General features: G+C 36.0%; 1 protein-coding gene across 1 annotated transcript; it reads right to left on the minus strand.

Moving 5' to 3' along the window:
* Positions 1-9,251: 9,251 nt before the first annotated feature.
* On the minus strand, positions 9,252-13,234 carry LOC119809326 (zinc finger protein 431-like). Its single transcript, XM_042054707.1, has 5 exons — positions 13,090-13,234; positions 12,839-12,899; positions 10,796-11,377; positions 9,699-10,627; positions 9,252-9,370 (listed from the first exon to the last, which is right to left on the minus strand). Exons 1-5 carry the CDS (start codon positions 13,232-13,234, stop codon positions 9,252-9,254), a joined length of 1,836 nt encoding a protein of 611 aa, XP_041910641.1.
* Positions 13,235-21,615: the final 8,381 nt, after the last annotated feature.

Here is a 21,615-nt window from a genome sequence, read left to right on the forward strand (position 1 = left end):
AAAGTTGAAAACAAAGCTTAAACTTTAATATTTCTTCAAATCTCAATATTGTTGATAATTATTTGCATTCATCCAACTAGAACTTTTATTATAATATAAATGTGATAATTCATTTGTGAGTATTGCTGTGACAGCTAACTAAGGTGGGAAAACATGTTCTCTAGTTAGTAGTGGTACTCAGTAGCATAGATTGTAGACCTGGAAGCAATACACCCAAATGGTGTCTTATTCACATTGTTTCTGGTATGCTTTACTGGTATCAAAGAAGGTTTTTTAAAACCTGTAATTCTCCCAGTACAAGCATTTGAAAATTTCCTGAATATACAAACTTTGTGGGTCAATTACATGATTGCTGAATCAAATCCTTTCAAGTTTGCCTTATCACACTATGACTAAAGCTGGTTCCAATGTCTTCTGAAGGAGAGCAAAAAGCAGAAATGTTTGTCATAGTGACCTAGTGAATGATAATTAATATACATCAAGTCTACTAATCTATAAAGATAGCTGAAAATAGCAGAAAAAAAACTGTGATATATTCATTAATTAACTTGTGTTGAAAGAATCATTATATTCAGAAGAACAAGAACTACCAGTTCATTCCATCTCTCCAACATTCCCCTTCCAACAACTAGACCTGGTCTCACATTCAATGTCTCAGCTGTTTTGACAACCCTTGCCTGCATTGCCCCTAACCAATATTAGTCATATTATATATTTCTCTCTGACATCATATATATGCAGAGTCCATGGAGGCCAAAAGATGGCATTGGGTCGCCTGGATCTATGCTCTGCTCTGCTATGTGGGTGTGAATCCTCTGCAGAACAGTAAGTGCTCTTAACTGCTGAGTCATCCTTCCAGGTTTTATTCCTCATCCTCAAGTATTTCCTATGTAAATGAAATTGTAAGGTGTATTATTTAGATTTAGAAGTGAGTATGGTATGCTAACACAGTTAAATGCAAAGCATAGACATTCTGGCCCTAATTAAAGAGAGCTGTTGATTATTTTGTGGTTAGGTTTTTATTCATTTATTTTTCCCCCTGCAACAGGGTTTCTCTGTGTAACCACTCTGGCCGTCCTGAAACTTTCTTTGTAGACCAGTCTGGCCTCAAACTCATAGAGAGCCTCATGCCTCTCCCTCCTAATGCGGGGATTGGAGGCAAACAACCCTATCGCCTATCTTGAGTTCTTGATCATTTTGAAATTTCTCTTTGAGATAGCTTTAGAATGATGCATACTGCCTCTGCAGAAAATCCGTGTTTTATTGCTTGTGTTGAAGTTTCTTGATTCTTAGTGAGGAAAATATACCAACTAGACTGCAGGGGGCGCAGCTTCTATCCTTTGCCCTGCTCCTTAATTTCCTTGCTCTTTCTAGCCTGCCTCACTGAGAGTCCCAGTGGACAGGGGCAGACCCAAAAGGGCAGACAGAGTGCTCAGGGGCTGTGGTGGCCTGGAGTCAGCTAGCAGGAGGGCCACACTGATGTTTTTTTTTTTTTTTTTCTCATGGTTTATTTTTTTTATATTTAAAAATTTCCATCTCCTTTCCTCCTCCTCCCCCCTCCCTTCCCTCCTCCTCCCCCTTCCCTCCCCTCCTTCTCCCTCTTCCCTCCCCTCCCCTCCACCCATACCTCCCCTCCCTCCCTCTCAAGGCCAAGGAGCCATCAGGGTTCACCACTCTATGCTAAGACCAAGGTCCTCCCAACTCCCCCCAGGTCCGTTTTGTATTCAATACACTGACTGCACCTCAAGCAACTTCTGTCCCAAACAGCAATTGCAACTCCACATTTACCAGCAGCAGTTTGTCCTATGGGATAAAGTGATGAGGGAATTCTGTTCCCTCAGGCACTGGTCTCAGACTCACAGAGATATGAGATAAGGGATCCTAACAAGACGCTAAGAAAATCTATATCTAAATCTCTATCCTTCTGTGGAACTCGGGATTTAGATATTTAGGTAAATTCCTGCTAGCTCAGAGAGGTTGAATAGTGAGATCCTAATGTGTTCTTTTTGCTTGCATTTATGAACGAAGGTGTGTCCTTCTACTCAGCCTTCACTTAAAACTCCCACTACACTTAGTTTCTCCCTACAACTTTTTATCAGATGGTTGCTGATGCAGCCAGTTGACCACAGGTTAATTTTATTTATTCAAAAAATGTAAAACATGTTTGCATCATTAAAAAAAAGCATCAAAAAATGTAACACAACTTTACACAGTGAAAGTAATATTCCAGAGCAGCAGACCACTGTTGGAGGTCAGGCCTCGCTCCATATGGTGTGGATGATGTGTAAATGGAGACTGCACTTTTGTTTCCTGACCACGAGACCTGAATCATCACACAAAACTATTAATTACAACACTGTTTTGTCAACAGCTCAGGCATATTGCTATATAGTTCTTACATCTTAAATTAACCCATTTCTGTTATTTTATATTTTACTATGAGGCTCGTGGTTTGTTACCTCATATCATGATTCTCTTATTTAAACAAAAGGGGTAGGTGCTATGAAAGCTCCTTCTGGCAATAGCCTTTAAGATACCAATCCACTTGGGCATGGTCTCTTAACATTATAAATCAATCTGTAAAGTGTGTGGTCACTTTCTTGATTCTAGCACTTGATTCTGGCTGCTAGATTTATTGTATACATGATCCATTCATTTGTAGGTGCTCATCGGACCTATAAAAGACCAAGATATTCTTACACTCTAACTTGGTATTTTCTTTTCTTTTTGGGGGGGGGGGGGTGGGGGGAGTTGAGACAGGGTTTCCCTGTAGTTTCTAGAGCCTGTCCGGAACTAGCTCTTGTAGACCAGGCTGGCCTCGAACTCAGAGATCCGCCTGCCTCTGCCTCCCGAGTGCTGGGATTAAAGGCGTGCGCCACCACCACCAGGCTCTAACTTGGTGTTTTCAAAAGTCAAAGATTCAATTAGTACTCATTGAGCTTCAGGGTCTGTCACTCTGACTTGTACAGCCTTCAAAACTCATCATAAAAACATGACCTCAGTGTTGAGTGATGAATTTAGAATGAATGCAGCTTTATTAAGTAAAATCAAACACTTCTTTCTCGTGTGTGCATGTGATTATAGGTTTGGGAATATGGGGAGATATGGTACAAATCTTCAATTTTCTGTTGGAAAAATGTGTGGATTGTTTTTAATTAAATGTCAGAAATCAGTTTGCCTTAGCATGAGGAGTGATTTTATACAGCTACAAAATTAAGCAAAGTTCCATATTTCAGCTATTCATTTCTTACTATCATTTTTGATAATTAACCCATAATCTTCTATGTAGCAAGGATTTTTTAAACTGTTTTTTATTCAACTATATGTTTTTTCCACTACTCTCCCTTCCTGTCCCCTCCCCTTCTCCCATGATCCACATGCTCCCAATTTACTAAGATCTTGTCTTTCTATATGTCCTATGTAGAATAGATCCATGTATGTTTTTCTTAGGCTCCTTTTTGTTGTCTATGTTCTCTGGTATTGTGAATTTTAGGCTGGTTTTCCTTTGCTTTATATCTAAAAGCCATTTAGGAGTGATTAATTTCTCTTTTTAGATCTGGGTTAACTCACTCTTTTAAGACGTTTTCTCGATCCAGCTTTTTCCCCTAAATGTTTCCTTTTATATGAGTCCCCAGGGATCTGGTATCTCTACAGAAAATAGAACACTAAGACAAATGGATATTAAAGGGGCTAAAGATAATCTAACATAAACTATAATTATGCTCTGAAACTCTATCATCCAAACCTCTCCACAAGCACAGAAGTTCTAATCAATTGATTATTCTTGCAGAAGGCCCAGTATAGGTGTGGTGTTGTACTGGGAACAACTGTTCACAGATTTTCAGTCCCGTGCCCCTAGGCAGAAATTCACAATGACGGAAAAGGTTACTGAGAAGTTTTTTTTTTTTTTTTTTTTTTTTTTGAGAAGTTTTATTATGACATAAGGACTAGAAAGCAGAGAGAAGGAAACAGGAAAGGTCAGGGAAATATATTACTTGCAAGGCACATTTCCAGTGACCTACTTCCTCCAACTATACCATAAAGATCACACTAACCCCAAATGGTGCCACCGTCTGGGAAACCAACCAATAAGCATATAAACTGTGGGACTGCTTCATTTTCAAACTCTAACAATGGCAATGAACTCCTAAACACCAAATCTAGACTTCACAGTGGATAGCCGTTCTGTCTCATCATATATCAACCTGTTTATCTAACATCTATCCATCTGTTGACACTTTTCATAACGTGCTGTTTAGGAGATGGCAGTGGGGTATGGGGTGATGTTAAAGTCCTATATTCAAGAATTAGATACTAATTTTGGATTCCCCGCACCCACATAAAATGTCAGGTTCTGGATGCCTATGCCTGTGACCCCAAGTAAGGGAAAGAAGCAGACAAGAAGATTCATGGGATTTATTGACTAGCTAGAGTAGAATTAGAGGGCTCCACTCTGAGATACTGTCTCAAAACACAGAAAGATAGATTGATAGGTACATAGGTAGGTAGGTAGATAAGTAGCAGAGAGAGAGATTGAGCAAGACTCTTCATATCAACCTCTGGCCTTCACATACACGCTTCCCAGAACGTGGGGGCCAGTCTCAAGGCTGCATGGAATTATCTGACAAGATAAACCAAAACTAAACAGTGCTGACACAATATCTGTAGTTGAGAGGGCCAGAGAAGACAGGTGAGATTTTCCTGTGAGCTTAAGGAACTCAATATGAGCCGCAGAATCCATGCTGAATAGAAAAAGAAAAAAAAAGGTAAGGTCACAAGGCCTTTTTAACACCAGTAATGGGAAAGGGACATGGAGACAAATGAGTACCTGGGGCTTGTTGGTCAGCTATCTTATTCTAATTGGAAAGTTACAGAGCAATAGGAGACCCTATCTAAAAAGAAATAGAAAATAAAAGTTTGGTGAAATTAGAGGCCTGACATCAGAGGTTGACTTCTCTTCCAAATATATAGACACATATACAATCACATATATACGTCTCCACAAGTATATACACACTCATGCACAAACATACATACACAGATGAACACTAGTACATACAAACGTATGTACATACAATTCATTGCTTACTTTGCTTGTGTATCTTTCTATATTTATCTATGCCAGTTTATATTTGTATAGATATTTAGCAGGTTTTATGTAAAAAAGGTCATATTCTCATGAGTACCAAAGTTTTGAATATTTTACAAACCAAATCTTTCCAAGTAACATCTGTTGTGGAATGATTCTTTTGTATACTCTGAAGATTTTTCACTCCATTTGCTTTAATAAAGAAATGACTGAGCCGGGCAGTGGTGGTGCAAGCCTTTAATCCCAGCACTCGGGAGGCAGAGGCAGGTGGATCTCTGTGAGTTCGAGACCAGCCTGGTGTCTACAAGAGCTAGTTCCAGGACAGGCTCCAAAGCCACAGAGAAACCCTGTCTCAAAAAATAAAAAAATAAAAAATAAAAAAATAAAGAAAGAAATGACTGGCCAGTAAATAGGGACGAGGCACAGGGAGCATGACATGAATGTGCCTTGTTAATAAAGGTTCTACTCTGTGGTATATAGTAAATAAAGAATGTGTTAACTTAAAAATGTCACAGGTAGTAATAAGCCTGATCTATTGGTCAAGTATTTTCAATTATTAAAAACCTCGATGTAGTTACTTTGAACTGTCAGGTAGGAAAGAAGTAACTGTTTACAAATTGCATTCCAATGTGTGGACAAAAATTTTCACATAAAGTCTGAAATAACTTGGAAAAGGAATCAAAACAAAAAACTACATAGCCAACTACAGCTTCTCAGTGACTGCCTCTTTTTCTTGGTGGGCTATGCTAGCAATCAGTGATCAGAGGCTTGCCCCCTTTATCAGATGATGAGCATTTGCAGAAAAATAGGCAGTTCTTTTAAGAGACCTTAAGTTTACTGGCACTGTGTCTTCTTTCTCTTGCTGACCTGAGAGCCTAAGTTATGAACCTGCTGGCCATCCCCTCCCCCCCGGTTCTACAAATCAAAGAATGTGTGCAGCTCTGACTTGATTCTCCAGGCTGTCCTGCTCAGGTGTCACAGTCATGTGTTTGTGGCTGCAGCCCACCTTTGGTCTTTTATTTGACATGACTGAATCTTGAATAGCTCTGGACAGCATTATTGGGAATTACCTTCAACACCTTCCCAGAAGCGTCCTTTCTTTCTCACTACACTGATCTACTTTGCTACTGTGCACTATATCATATGAAAAATTAGCATAAAGTTCTCTGTTCAAAGATATGATTGCTGACTTCTACTGCGGAATAGTAATTTCCCATTTTTAATTGTGTCCAATTTCTTGATAGTTCAGAGTTTTGAGTTACTTAAATGCATGTTGATTGATTGTGGTCTACAAACATAAGGCAGTGTAAGAGAAAATTTTAAACTGTGAATACAAAAATGATGTGTTTACTGTTATTAGTAGGAGGGGCCACCAATAAATGAAAACATGATTGCTCTTTGTGGCCAACCAAGAACCACCCACAACCTTGTAGAATGAACTCAAGCAAGGGGACACCTGATAACTGAGTTTCTAAGTTCCAATTATGGCCAACTGCTTTGGTTAAATATCCAAATATCTTTTGAAGACTTTTATTGTCAGCTTGTTTCCTGATTAATTTTTTGTACTTTCCCCTTATTTGGGGAAGATTTGGCTCCGACATTCTTTAAGAACTAAGTCTAAGTTTGTTTCCAATACTATCAGTCATTTATTTCTTCTGGGCCAAGGATGAGTTAAGATGAACTCATCTTAAGATCAGCCTTTTATACCTTACTGTTATTAATGACATGTTCATGAGGCTGAAAAGAAGGCTCAGCACTTAGAACATTGGTGACTCATCCAGAGAACCTTTGATACCCAGCACCCACAAGACAGCTCACAACTGTCTGTACCTCCAGTCACAGGAGTAGACACTATCTTCTGGTCATACACTTAGTAAACTCACTGGTTAAACTCGTATATCTAAATTGAATGTTATTTCTTTTTAAGGTTAACAGACACATGAAGAAAATCTATTTAATATAGAATCAAATACAGATGCTTTCATATTTGCACATATTGTAACCTTTGAGGGCAGAAGAATGCACCCAATATTCAGTACCTCCAATTACAGGGATTTCAGACCAATCAGATATGATGCGATGAATCAAACTTGTGTACCCAAGAGGAGCAGTATGCCTGAGACAACTCTCCAGGTCCAACCTGTCATTCTAATGCTGAAGGTAGAGAGGTCACACTGTTCCTTCTGTCTCTTATCACTTGAAGAATAAAGTCCACTCTAGATGGTTGGCAAGGATTCAATGGATGGAATTGGTATATTGTTCATTTTCATTGTTAAGACAGTTCTATGTGAGGGAATATTGAAAACGTTGGTCGAAATTAGTCTGACTCCAGACAGATTTTATTAGGAAAACTTTCATAATTTGGGATAGTCTTTGTCTTTTTGAGATAGGATATGTCCATGTAGCCACTGATGACAGGTATGCATTATGTGGAACAAGCTGGCCTCAAACTCATTGAGATCGGACCCACCCACACTCCCATGTTCTGTGATTATAGCCATGCACCTCTAAGTTGAGCTGAATTGTGTGTTTTTAAAAACATAATGAAAGACTTAGAAGGGAACATCATTATTTTGATGAATAACAATATTTCTTGAAGTTCTGTAATTTAAATAGCCAAGTAATGTCAATAATAATGGGTTATTTTTATTGCAGTGTCAACTCCATCCATTTGAAAATGCTTGATGTGTATTTTTGTGAATACACATGAGCCATGCTGTGCATGTAGCACAGACAGGCAAACTCATAGTTGTCTATGACCTACTTACACTTTGTGAGTTTTAGTGCTTAAACCTAAATAGTCATTTGGCTGCAAATAACCTCAAAGACACTTTTTTGGGTTTAAAAATTATTTGTGAATGAGCTGATGTAGGACTGTGTATAAGTAATGCTGATGTGAACAAATATGACAAAATTTGTAAGAGTATTAGGGTAAACAAGATATAAAAGCCAGGTTATCATAATCAGCAGGAATGAACTTTAGTAAATTATGCAATTCACTGGCATATAATTTTGATTCTAAGAAAGTTTTACAAATACATTTTTTTCCTCGGAGTGAAAAAATTTTAAAAATCTGTGTTTCTAAGACTATTTTCACATGCAAAGAGGATTGACTATTCAAATTGTCCTATATTTTTGATTCTTGAATGGAAATGCATTTACAATCTCAATACAAAAAAGGGCTTTACTGTTGTAATATTTCTTCTAATTGAATTTGAGCAACAATGAGATGACTCAGTGGGAAAGGACACTTATTGCAAGACTAGAATCCTAACCTCGATTGCATCTCAAATTTTGCAGGAAAATGGATGGAGCTAGAAAACATCATTTTGAGTGAGGTAACCCAGACACAGAAAGACAATTATCACAGGTACTCAGTCATAAGTGGGTTTTAATCATAAAGCAAACAAAACCAGCCTACAAATCACAATCGCAGAGAACTTAGGGAACAGTGAGGACACTAAGGAGACATACATACACTGGAAAAGAAAAAGACAAGATCTCTTGAGTAAATTGGGAGCATGGGGACCTTGGGAGAGGGTTGAAGGGGAGGGGAGATGCAGGGAGGGGAGTAGAGAAAAACGTAGAGCTCAATAAAGATTGATAAAAAATTTTTAAAAAGAACATCAAGTTATAGTGTCAGATACACAACTGATTGCTGATTATACTATTTATTACATCTATAAAAGATAAATGAAAATACTTCTTTGAATACACACAAGGCATATTAAACATAATTGACAATAAGCCCCCAGTTTCTTCCTCAGGTCAAAAAAGATTATGGTAATATGCACAAGCTTTATCAGATTGATTACACACAAAGAATCTTACTACTATATGAAGCACAAAATACTATTCATTTATATAGTTTCTCTACAGTATGATTTTTCTCATTTTTTGAAGAATAGACACATTAAATTGAGAGTTTCTCTACAGGATGTCCTAGTTTATGTATTTGGAAATGATTGTGAAAATGATTTACCACATTTTCCATTCGCAGATATCTCTTCAGTATGTGTTCTTTTATGCCCTTGAAGAGTACAGGCCTTACCACACTGATTTTATTCAAAGGGTTGTTTTTAGAATGCATTCTTTTATGAATGTGAAGATTATTTTGATATGCAAAGGACTTACCACACCGATTACATTCATAGAGTTTCTCTCAAGTATGTATTCTTTTATGCATTTGAAGAACACTGTGATGAGCAAAGGCTTTACCACAATGATTACATTCATAGGGTTTCTCTCCAGTGTGTGTTCTTTGATGATACTGAAGAGCACCTTACTGTGCAAAGGCCTTACCACACTGATTACATTTATAGGGCTTCTCTCCAGTATGTGTTCATGATTTTTACGACTAGTTTTGAGCAAAGGCCTTACAAATTAATTGTATTCATAGGGTTTCTCTCCATTATGTGTTCTCTTATGCAATTGAAGAAAAAAATGACGTGTAAAAGCCTTACCACACTGACTACATATATAGGGCTTCACTCCAGTATGTGTTCTTTTATGTGTTTGAAGAACACTGTGTCTAGCAAAGGCCTTAACAGTGATTACATTCATAGGGTTTCTCCTCCAGTATGTGTTTTTTTATGCATTTCAAGGACACCATGACGTGCAAAAGCTTTACCACACTGATTACATTCATAGGGTTTCTCTCCAGTGTGTGTTCTTTGATGAGATTGAAGACCACCATACTGTGCAAAGGCCTTACCACACTGATTACATTCATGGGGTTTCTCTCCAGTATGAGTTCTTTTATGCAGTTTTAAGGTATGGTGATATGCAAAGGCCTTACCACACTGATTACATTCATAGGGTTTTTCTCCAGTATGTGTTCTTTTATGCAGTTTTAAGGTATGGTGATATGCAAAGGCCTTACCACACTGATTACATTCATAGGGTTTCTCTCCAGTATGTGTTCTTTGATGATATCGAAGACCACCATACTGTGCAAAGGCCTTACCACACTGTTTACATTCATAGGGTTTCTCTCCAGTATGTGTTCTTTCATGGTTTTGAAGAGCACTGTGAATAGCAAAGGCTTTACCACACTGATTACATTTATGGGGTTTCTTTCCAGCGTGTCTTCTTTTATGGATTTGAAGATTACTGTGCACTGCAAAGGCCTTACCACACTGATTACATTCATAGGGCTTCTCTCCAGTGTGTGTTCTTTTATGTAATTCAAGATTACCCTTAGTTGCAAAGGCTTTACCACACAGAATACATACATGGGGTTTTTCTCCAGTGTGTGTTCTTTTATGGCATTTAAGAGTACATTTCTGTGCAAAGGCCTTACCACACTGATTACATTCATAGGGTTTCTCCCCAGTATGTGTTCTTTTATGTATTTGAAGAGCACTGTTTCCAACAAAGGCCTTACCACACTGATTACATTCATAGGGTTTTTCTCCAGTATGTGTTCTTTCATGGATTCGAAGAACACTGGAATCAGCAAAGGCTTTACCACACTGATTACATTTATAGGGCTTCTCTCCAGTATGTGTTCTTTTATGTGTTTGAAGAACACTGTGCCTAGCAAAGGCCTTACTACACTGATTACATTCATAGGGTCTTTCTCCAGTATGTGTTCTTTGATGAGCTTGAAGACCACCATACTGTGCAAAGGCCTTATCACACTGATTACATTGATAGGGTTTCTCTCCAGTATGTGTTCTTTCATGCGCTCGAAGATGACCATACTGTGCAAAGGCCTTACCACACTGATTACATTCATAGGGTTTCTCTCCAGTAGGAGTTCTTTTTTGTGTTTGAAGAACACTGTGTCTAGCAAAGGCCTTACCACACTGATTATATTCATAGGGTTTCTCTCCAGTATGTGTTCTTTTATGCAGTTTTAAGGTATGGTGATATGCAAAGGCTTTACCACACTGAATACATACATAGGGTTTTTCTCCAGTATGTGTTCTTTTATGGCATTTAAGAGTACAGTTCTGTGCAAAGGCCTTACCACACTGATTACATTCATAGGGTTTCTCTCCAGTATGTGTTCTTTCATGCACTCGAAGATGACCATACTGTGCAAAGGCCTTACCACACTGATTACATTCATAGGGTTTTTCTCCAGTATGTGTTCTTTCATGGATTCGAAGAACACTGTGTTGAGCAAAGGCTTTACCACACTGATTACATTTATAGGGCTTCTCTCCAGTATGTGTTCTTTTGTGTGTTTGAAGAACACTGTGTCTAGCAAAGGCCTTACCACACTGATTATATTCACAGGGATTCTCTCTAGTATGTGTCCTTTTATTCTTTTGACAATGACTATCATCAGCAAATGTCTTACCACACAGAATATATCCATATGATTTCTCTCCAATACGTGATCTTTTATGACTTTGATGAGTTTCACAAAGAACAAAGTCTTGACCATCTTGAAGATATTCATGGGGTTTCTCTCCAGTGTGTGTCCTTTTATGCATTTGAAGATGACTGTGATAAGCAAAGGTTTTACCACATTGCTTAATTTCAAAGCATTTTTCTCTGGTGTGTGTTTTATCATTCCTTAGATAGTGAGTGTCATAAGACAAGGCTTTAGCACAATGAGAATAAACTGAAAACTTCTCTCCAGTTTGATTTCTTTCAATCCTGCAAGGATAATTGACACATGTAAAAGCTTTACCACATACAATGCACTGTTGAACATCATATCTGTATAAATTAATTTCATAATTTGTTTCAATTATAAAAAGGAATTGAAAATTAAGGTTTTATATCTTTTTTAAAAATCATGTTTTGTTCTCTCAGGGGTTATTTTGCATCTGGAAAAATACTTGTGATGTTAAATTCCTTTGTGTCATGGTTTACCTATTCATCTATACCTATATTTTTTCTAGGATATTTTTTACATTTTTGAAGAGAACTGCATACTCTGAGTGCTTTACCAACTTTAATGCATTCATAAATTTTTCTATATTGTGAATCATTATACATTTGCTAAAAAAACTAAGATACCTGGAAGTATTTGTACAGACCTAGAACTTATGGTTTTTTTGTAATGTGACTCTGTTTATGTATTAACAATGATGGTAGAAAATGAATTAACTTTGTATTCTTGGATCAAATTCAGCAAGTATACTCTATATAAGAACTACATTTTATCTTCTTAATTGTTCTTAAAGAGAGGTATGCCAAATCTTTCCATATCCCTATGCTCATACACTTATGTCAAGAGTGACAAATCACACACACACACACACACACGAAAGGAAGAATAATGAGTAAAAGATATGACATTGACTCTTCACAGTTTGACTCTCTGTTCCTCACAGTCTTGTGGTATAGATATTAAGGTTTCTCCACAACATCTGTTACTTGACCTTTGACTCTAACAGCTGCTTTCACTAAACTTAGCATAGTCACAAAAAGTATATAAGTAATACAAGACTTACTCTGGGCTACTGATATAATAGAAAGTTTTGCAGCTATATTCATCATCACTGAAATGTATACATTTCCTGTAATGAGTAGCAGGAAACAAATGGGCTGGTAGATCTATAACAGCTCTCATGGTGCTATGACTCAAATGGTGATTATCTGTTTAGGCATTGCTTCCTTGACTTTTTCATAAATGAATGACTGAGGTATATGGATTTGTGAGAATTTAATAACCATCAACGCATTTAAAGCAGTGCTTATTTACACTATTGCTTTTGTTTAACAGTTCCAGGACACATTACAAACTCATCAGAGGCACATTGTTATGAATTTGCACAAGAAAATTACCTTGCATGTCTTCTAGAACATTGACAATGCTCTTCAGTGTTACGATCTTCCCAAATGTATCCTAAAACACAGTACCCGAATTTGTATATTATTTAACACTGTACAACAATTAGCTTATTATCTTAAGTGCACCTAGGAATTATGACTGGTATTCACCTCATTGTACTTCTTTCTAAATCAAATTACAGAACATCATAAACCAAGGAAAAGTTGTCTCCATATTTTGAAACATGAAGGAATTTCATTTTTACCTATAGTAGTTAGGTTCCTGTAGGTCTCCAGCATCACATCTTTGTAGAGATTCTTCTGGGAAGGATTCAGCAAATCCCACTCTTCCTTAGTGAAGTTGATATGCACATCATCATAGGTCACTGCCTTCAAAAATATACCATACATGTGTACAACGTAAGCATGACAGTGACATCATTGGAAATGCATACTTCTTTGAAAGTATTGTATGATTCTGCTGTTACCCATTCTTATTCCATGACATAGACAGTCACTTTAGAAGAAAATAGAAAAGGAGAGTCAATTCTGTCATTTCTCTACACTTTTAATGGGATTTCACCTTAACAACATTATCTATTAACAGAGAGAGAAAACTAAAGATCAACAGTACATCGTATGCATGAGAAAATTGTATGAAAAGTTAGTGAATACAGAAAGAAAAAAAAGATGTACGATGTACAAACTAGGTTTATTGATGTGTTGTGCCTTTAACCACAATATTCAGAAAAGAGGTGGGAACATTTGTCTGAGTTGAACATCGTATGCATGAGAAAATTGTATGAAAAGTTAGTGACTACAGAAAGAAAAAAAAGATGTACGATGTACAAACTAGGTTTATTGATGTGTTGTGCCTTTAACCACAATATTCAGAAAAGAGGTGGGAACATTTGTCTCTGAGTTGAATGCCAGTCAAGTCTATGCAATCAGGTCCAGGAGAGGTGGCAGTACACATTAAGACCCTGTCTCCATTGCAAGCCTCAATGTAACAAACAATGGGATAGAAAAACTGAAAGGTTTTTATTGAAGTTCCTACAAAGAGTTGTTTTCACTCCAGTTCTGTATTCATCTTCGAGACACCTGAAGTACCCGAATATAAACTGCAATACCAATAATATTGTGTAGAAAAAGAACTGCCTGTATAAAACAGTTTCAAGTGGACAGATGAAAACAATAGAAGTACATGTTATAAATACATGGCATCTTGGGAATCAGAGTGATATTCTCTGTCAAATTTTAAAATTCAAGATAAGCATGAAGCTCAGCACAGCAGCATATACTTAACATGAAAAAAACGAGGGCCATCATCCATTAACATAAAAAAAAATAGAGCCAGGAATGATCCCTCCCTTTACTTTCAGGAATTTAGAGCCACACAGTTATTCAGATAAGCAAATGAAACAATTAAAACAGCAGGTTACCAAACTCCTTAGCACTAAATAACATCTGTTTCTACTATATCTTACATGATTTAGAGATGGATCCTATAATGATGGTAAAAACATTTCAGTATTAATAGGAAGTTGGCTGATTAATGTCAAACACAACACAGTAGATATAAATGTCAGGAAATTACTTGAGGGTATCGAGACTCATAGCATACAATGAGGGATTTCATCTAGAAAGGCTTCTCCTATGAAAGGGCCAGAGAAAATTGAAAGAAAACCACTAAGGTCAGAAACTTGTTCAAATACATATTTTCTGGGAGGTTGTTTATTCAGTCAAGTACATTGTGAACCCAGTCACTATTGATTCATGGTCAACAATAGATGCCATGCCCCCTTTTGTATAAATAAGAGAGTTCTAAGCCCACCACAAAATTATATACAATAAGAACAATATATTCATGAACTATCCTATCCTAACTAGTTTAAGTCTTGTATAATAAATAGTTTTGACAAGTGATGAGAGGAAAGTAACAACTATCTAGTCTTCCACCAAGAAGGGAAATATTACTTGAGTAAGCAGGAAGTGCAATCAAGAAATTTTCAAAATGTGCAAAAAATTACAGAGACAACTGGCTACCTGGGCAATCATGCAAAGTCTCATTTGCAATGTTGAAGCAACCAACTTTCAATAAGACCTAGAATAAATGAAAGGCCATTTTCCAGGGTAGGGAATTTGTCAAAACAATCTTACCCTGTCTTGGCAAGATTTAACAGATCTGCTTATCCATTTTTGGATACCATGTATCTTGTCGGTGGTTGAGGCATGAACATATTTTGCACAAAGGACAGTTTTGCTAAGAGGAAAACAAGCTCCAAGTCGAGTATCTTCAGATGCTCAACATTCTCTGGGGAATAAATTGATGATACCAGGAGCAATTGGGACTCACTTCAACAGAAGCCAAAGTTATTTAAATGCTATATTCTACAGCTCTTTGAAGTGGGTGAAGATTACCTACTTATGCAGAATATAATCTCTACTTATCTAAAGAACCTGACAAACATAGATGACTATTGATCTATAATTCTTAATACCTATATAATTTAAAGACTAAGACTTCATATTGGAATATTATACAATAAACAACTCTGCAACAAATGAGGACAATGACCTCAAAATGTAAACAATGTATTAGTATCTTGATCAGTGGTAGAAATGTGCATAGCAATATAATCAATATAAATATATAAAAATGTTTTAAGCAAAAGGAGAGGCATGAATGCATACAACACTCAATATAATTTAACATATCAATATACAGGAATCTATTACTCACTATTATGATTATTGTGTGTTAGCTCACACTAATCTATTATCCCATCCAATTTTGCCATTTTCTTTCAAAGAGATCCCTGAGCCTATAAAATTTCCCCTCCAACCCGCAACACTATACCAATTATAATCAACCCCTAAATGATGTCCTTAACCCTGAGGACAAACTTTGCTGGGAAGGGGAGGTAGTCTTTTATAATTACTTCCAGCTGTCATGGAGGCAATGTTCTCGCTATGGCATCCTATGGAAGAAAATGGTGGTAAAGTTTCAAGATTATCGTCTGGTATAATTGCAAATAGTCTCATTATTTGGTAAGGATTTTCTGAGCTTCCTATTAAAAGGTCTGTCCAGAATAATGTAAAAAAAAAAAAAAAAAAAAAAAAAACGGACACCATTTCAGCTAACCAAGTTGAACCATCTTGAGCAGCAGGTATGCAAAACAGGTCTTGTGCTATCATCATCATAATATAATATCAACCAGGTTGAGTTGTTGTTGTGGGGCCCCATCTTCTTCCCAGAAACTTCAAAAATAACTGCAGGAAAATTCATTGTTCAGTGTGGAAAACTTAAACATTACTTATATAGCCATATACAGACAAATATATCCAGTGTCATGTACAATAGAGACAAAAATAGATATGAAGAAAAGGAAAATTTTTCTAAATTCTTTTTACTTTCTGTCCCATGTCATGGCTCCTGACATGAGACAGAAACTCAACTTTTACTTAATCAAGATATATGGATTTATAGAGGGACAGAGCAAGTGTTCAACTCCAAAGCCAGCTCTATATATTCATGAGTCTACATCCACCTACAAAAGGCACCCAATATAATGACAGGATAAAAGTGTACATTATTGAATCTGCTCTAAAAAGAATAAAGGGGCATATATATGTATGATAAGATGAAAGGGCAGATCATTAAAAATAATTTTAATAGTAACTACTTTTATAATTTACATTGAATTAGATATGAATGCTTCCTTGTGATACTACTTTGACATTATTTTTGTTAAAAAATACTATCTATGATAATATATTCCTACTCAAGATAGTCTAATACAACTCACTTAAATATGTAATGAAAATATCTAGTCCTTGAAAGTTATTATCAAATAATTAGGATATAAAATATTGCATGTTAGTAGTTTGTTAATTATTACAATTGAAATTATACTCAAGTTAGATATGTTTTCAGCATTATAAAGAATTTTATTATCAGATTCAAGTGTACATACTTTAGAGAAAATGTTTGAAGTGAAGCAAACTTTGTCTCATTGGGGAGTACAAATTACTTCTGAAAATATAAAAAAAAGGTGATTGTATTAATTATTCAGCATATAAAATACTTGTATAAAAATTTGAGCCCAAAAGTAAGAAATTAGGAGAGATCATTTGTGAACTCTTAATGATTTTCAGAATTGTTGCAAGACATTGACCATCTATATCCCACTATTGGAGTAAAATATTGAAAAGAATAATTTTGACCAAACCATAAAAGGTGACAAGGATTAAATAGCCAAAGAGAATTATCGTCAAAAGCAGAGAAAAAAAAAAACTGTTTTGGTAGAAATTGGTTTAGTGGAAATAAAATTATAGGAGGCACATATGGATTGTTTGGATCTGAAGCTTGGTTACATTGAAGACATTTCTTTGATACAGGATTTCTCTGTATCTTTGGAACATGTACTAGAACTAGATCTTGTAGTCCAGGCTGGCCTCGAAATCCACCTGCCTCTGCCACCCAAGAGCTGGGATTTAAGGAATGAGCCACCACTTCATGGCCTTCACTCTGAACATTTTATCTTCTATGCATTCCCCCATAGGAATTTTAGTGCAGAAGAAAGATATCTTAAAATCAATATCTTTGCTATAGAAACAGACTAAAAATACTATAAACTTATGTGGAAAAAAATGTGAGTTGATTTTAAAATGAAAATTGAAACTTCATCAATTAGCAAGAATTGGCCAAGGTTAAATTGTAGCATGTTTTACTAATGTTGAAATTGAATCATTATGGACAAGAAGTGAATATTGGCAAAAAGCTTGCAGTAATTTCTTGGGAGAAATTAACAACAAATATTTCTTTTACCATAATATTAGTGATCATATAGAGAAGTAACTAATTCTGGGAAAAGGTTTCATCTAGCTTCTTGTATTTAATTTTGGGTTTGAGTCTCTATCAGGAATCTAGGCATTAAGTTGTGAACTCTGAATTTACGTAACAAATACTCATCCTTTAACTTCTTATCGATCTTGTGCATATGAGATTTAAAATGCTTAAGTTTTCTAAAATGAAGTATGAGCATGCCTTACAGTGATCTTTGAAGTCTCCAAAAGAAGCGTGAGTCTCACAAAGGTTTTAACCGCACTAGGTTAATGCTTCACCATCTAAACATCGGATTTGAACTACAAACTGCTCAGGACAATATCAAAGTGGTACATTGAGATGATTGTGACTGCTGGGAACATGTTTTAATTAAATAAAAAGTTCATTTTGGAGGTTTGAGAAAGGGAAAATGGGCAAAAAAAAAAAAATAGACAGGTTGACCAATGGAACTGAATCAAAGACCCACCCAGATAATAATCCACACACTTATGAACACCTTTTGAATATGAAGCTAGAATTATACAATGGAAAAAAGAAATCATCTGCAACAAATGGTTATGGCATAACTGGATATCAACATGTAAAGGAATGAAAATAGATCCATATCATTCCCATGCGCAATAATCAAGTACAAAGGGGATAAAGACCTTAATGTAAATGTGACCAAACTGGAACTGAGAGAAGAGAAAGTGGGAAGCAGCCTTCCAAGTATAGAACAGGAGACCACTTCCTAAACATAACACCTGCAACACACAGTCTTAGAGGAACAATAAATTAATGGGACTTTCTGAAACTGAGAAGCTTCTGTAAAGCAAAGGACACAGTCAATAACATAATAAGTCAGCCTATTAAATGGGAAAATAGATTCCCAAACCCATATAAGATAGAGGACTGATCTCCAGAATATATAAAGAACTCAAGAAATTACACATCAAAAATTCAAATGATTTCAATTAAACAATGGAGCACAGAACTAAAGGGAGAATTTTCTATAGAATAATCTCAAATGACCAAAAGACACTCAAGGAAATATTCAACATCCTTAGCCATCAGGGAAACACAAATCAAACTGAAGTTAGAGCTAATGGCCAAGCACAGTCTTAATGAATACAGTTTCAGTGTGATTATTTTGAGTGTAAGCTAGCCTGGCAGCTGGGACAAACAAGAGGCCCCCTCCTCATGTAACACTAGCCCTCCTCCTTCTATGAAGCCAGTATCACCATAATACCCAAACCAGTTACTCAACAACAAGAAAACTGCAAGCAAATGTCCCTGATGAATGTAAATTCAAAATATTCAAAAAAAATAGTACCAAAAAGGACAAATGGATACATCAAAGATTTCCCACTATGAGCAAGTTGACCTTATGCCTAAAATACAGGGACGGTTCAACACAAGCAAATCAATAAATAAATGTAATAAACCCTAGACTTAAATACAAATATCTCACAACCATTTCAATAGATGTAGAAAACGTCTTTGACAAATTCCATCATGCTTTCATGATAAAATCCTAGAGAATGCTGGCTTTAGTCTTCATGGAATTAAACGCAGAATTAATTGGTGGCTCCTGATTTGCAGCTGCTGAAGGTTTTCTTTTACTGAACGAGTGCAGAATGTAGTTTCTCTATTTTCTATAGGTACATCTTGTCTGCTGTAATTTATTTAGACATTGCAGCCTACATGTGTTCGTGTACTTCATGCATTTCTGACTAAGCCACAACATTTTTAAACTCTATGCAACATTTGGTAAATATACAGAGATATAGCCATTTACAGGGATTAAATACCTTGATGTAAGAATGAATCTGTCTTAAGTTCCTATGTGTGACTTGTGTCCAGTGACTGAATATTGTCACATTTCCAGTTTCTGATGGAAAATTTTATTAAAATTTTGACTATTAAAAAAATTAAAAGATTTGGGGGCTGGAGAGATGGCTCAGAGGTTAAGAGCATTGCCTGCTCTTCCAAAGGTCCTGAGTTCAATTCCTGGCAACCACATGGTGGCTCACAACCATCTGTAATGGGGTCTGGTACCCTCTTCTGGCCTGTGGGCATACACACAGACAGAATATTGTATACATAATAAATAAATAAATATTAAAAAAATTAAAAGTTTAGCTTTAACATCATTAAACTACATACAATAAAACAGGTATCAGGAAGAATGATATTTATAACATTCAGTACATTTGTATTTATCAAATGTAGAGAAAATACTCCATTATATATCCTATCTTAGTATTCAAAAATTTTATAAGTAACTTACTTTCCATCATAAGAAAAACTGTAACACTAATTATTTTTTCTTTAGCTCCAAAGACCCCAGTAGGATGTAACATTATCTAATATTAGAGCAATCTGGCTGCCTGGACAGTCACCCAAAGTTACTCTGAAACACAGGACCATTCATCTTTAAACTGAAGGCCTAGAATATCTGACAGACTTTTCAGTGAAGCAGGAAATTTGAAGGAAAGTTCTACTTGTATTGGCAAAGGTCTTCAGCCACTTTCCGCTCTGTCACTCTGTCTGGGAAAATATCTTGCTGACACTCCAGTGATGTAGGAAATCTGATAACCTTCCCACCTTGTTTTGATGAAATTCAGCAGTCATTTTCCTGTCACTCCTGCATATCCTGTTTAAACAACATCCTATCAAGCAGTCAAGAAAAAACAGTTTATTTCTTACCCAAATAGTTAACCTGGCCACAATGAAAAGAACTCTAAGGGCATTCCTTTGATGACCATCATTCTTTTAGAAATAAAATGATGCTACCAGAACAGGTACATCTCAGTGTCATGGAAAACCTTAGACTATTAAACACATTTATGTTATATTTTGTAAGTCTTTGAAGTGTTTTCAAATCATCTGTCTAAAATATAGCAGGGTAAGCAAGAAAAGAAAGCTAATGTGTTTACAAGTTTGATTATTAGAGATTAACTAGTAACCTCATTTCTTAACTATTGTATTTGTAAATCAGCTACATTAAGGACAATACCCCAAAGAAGAGTAGAAGCATATGGTGTACAAAAGTAACTTTAAATTTGCATTGATTTATCAAAATCCATGCCAATGCAAAATATATGAGATTAATAGTTGTATTTTTATCCTATATTCCCCTAACTTAAAAGAAACATCCACGATCCACCAAATAACCAAAAGCATTCCATACCATAACTCTTGGGAATGTGGACGCCTTTTTTTCTATAATAATTTCTGCTGTCTGTGGGTCAAGGCATCTTTATGGGTCACTGAGAAAAGTTGAGAAAATGTCCAAGACCAGGAAGGACCAGCTAGTAACTTTGTTGATATATATTACCTGTCAAGAATCAAGGGATATTCTCTGGTCAAACCTGATCCATTTTGACCTGGAACAAATTTAGTCTCTTGTTTCCAGTGGACATAAAACAAAACCTCATTTCCAAAACATTTTTTTATTTCCATTTGACAAATACAATTTTTGCTTCCTTTTTTTAAAGGGAAAAGAGACCTAAAGAATGTAGGACAATTGAAGTTTGCAGTCTTCCTACCATGAGAACACCTGTGCAACTGTGCTGTAGCAGCTTTATTCCTAATAGCCAGAAACTGGAAACAACCTAGATGTCAATGTCTCTCAACCAAAAAATAGAAATATGTGGTTCATTTACACAATAAATTATTAATCGGTTATTTAGACAGGGACATTATAAAATTTGCAGCTGAATAAAAGGAAATAGAAAAAAAATCATTCTGCGTGAGGTAACCTAGACACAAATGACAATGGTGTGAACTTCCTTATACATTAATATTAGTTGTAAAGTAAAGGATAATCATGCTACAATACACACACACAGAGTTAAGTTAAGTAACAACAAAAGCTCTATCTACATCGATCTCTTTCAAAAGGGGAACTAGAACAGGTCTTCTGGATTGAATGGAGGTAGGTGGGGATGGGAACAGGAGA

This window comes from Arvicola amphibius, chromosome 3 (genome assembly GCF_903992535.2).
Source record: "Arvicola amphibius chromosome 3, mArvAmp1.2, whole genome shotgun sequence".
Classification (NCBI taxonomy): domain Eukaryota; kingdom Metazoa; phylum Chordata; class Mammalia; order Rodentia; family Cricetidae; genus Arvicola; species Arvicola amphibius.

Bases quoted from the DNA above. Each gene is read 5' to 3' on its own strand.
- LOC119809326 (XM_042054707.1), bottom strand. From the start codon at position 13,234: ATGTATGGTATATTTTTGAAGGCAGTGACCTATGATGATGTGCATATC. The intron at 12,900-13,089 runs GTAAAAATGAAA...ACTGTGTTTTAG, and splicing joins CAGGAACCTAACTACTATAG to GATACATTTGGGAAGATCGT. The intron at 9,371-9,698 runs GTGTCCTTGAAA...TTGCACAGTAAG, and splicing joins TAAAGCTTTTGCACGTCATG to GTGCTCTTCAGTATCATCAA.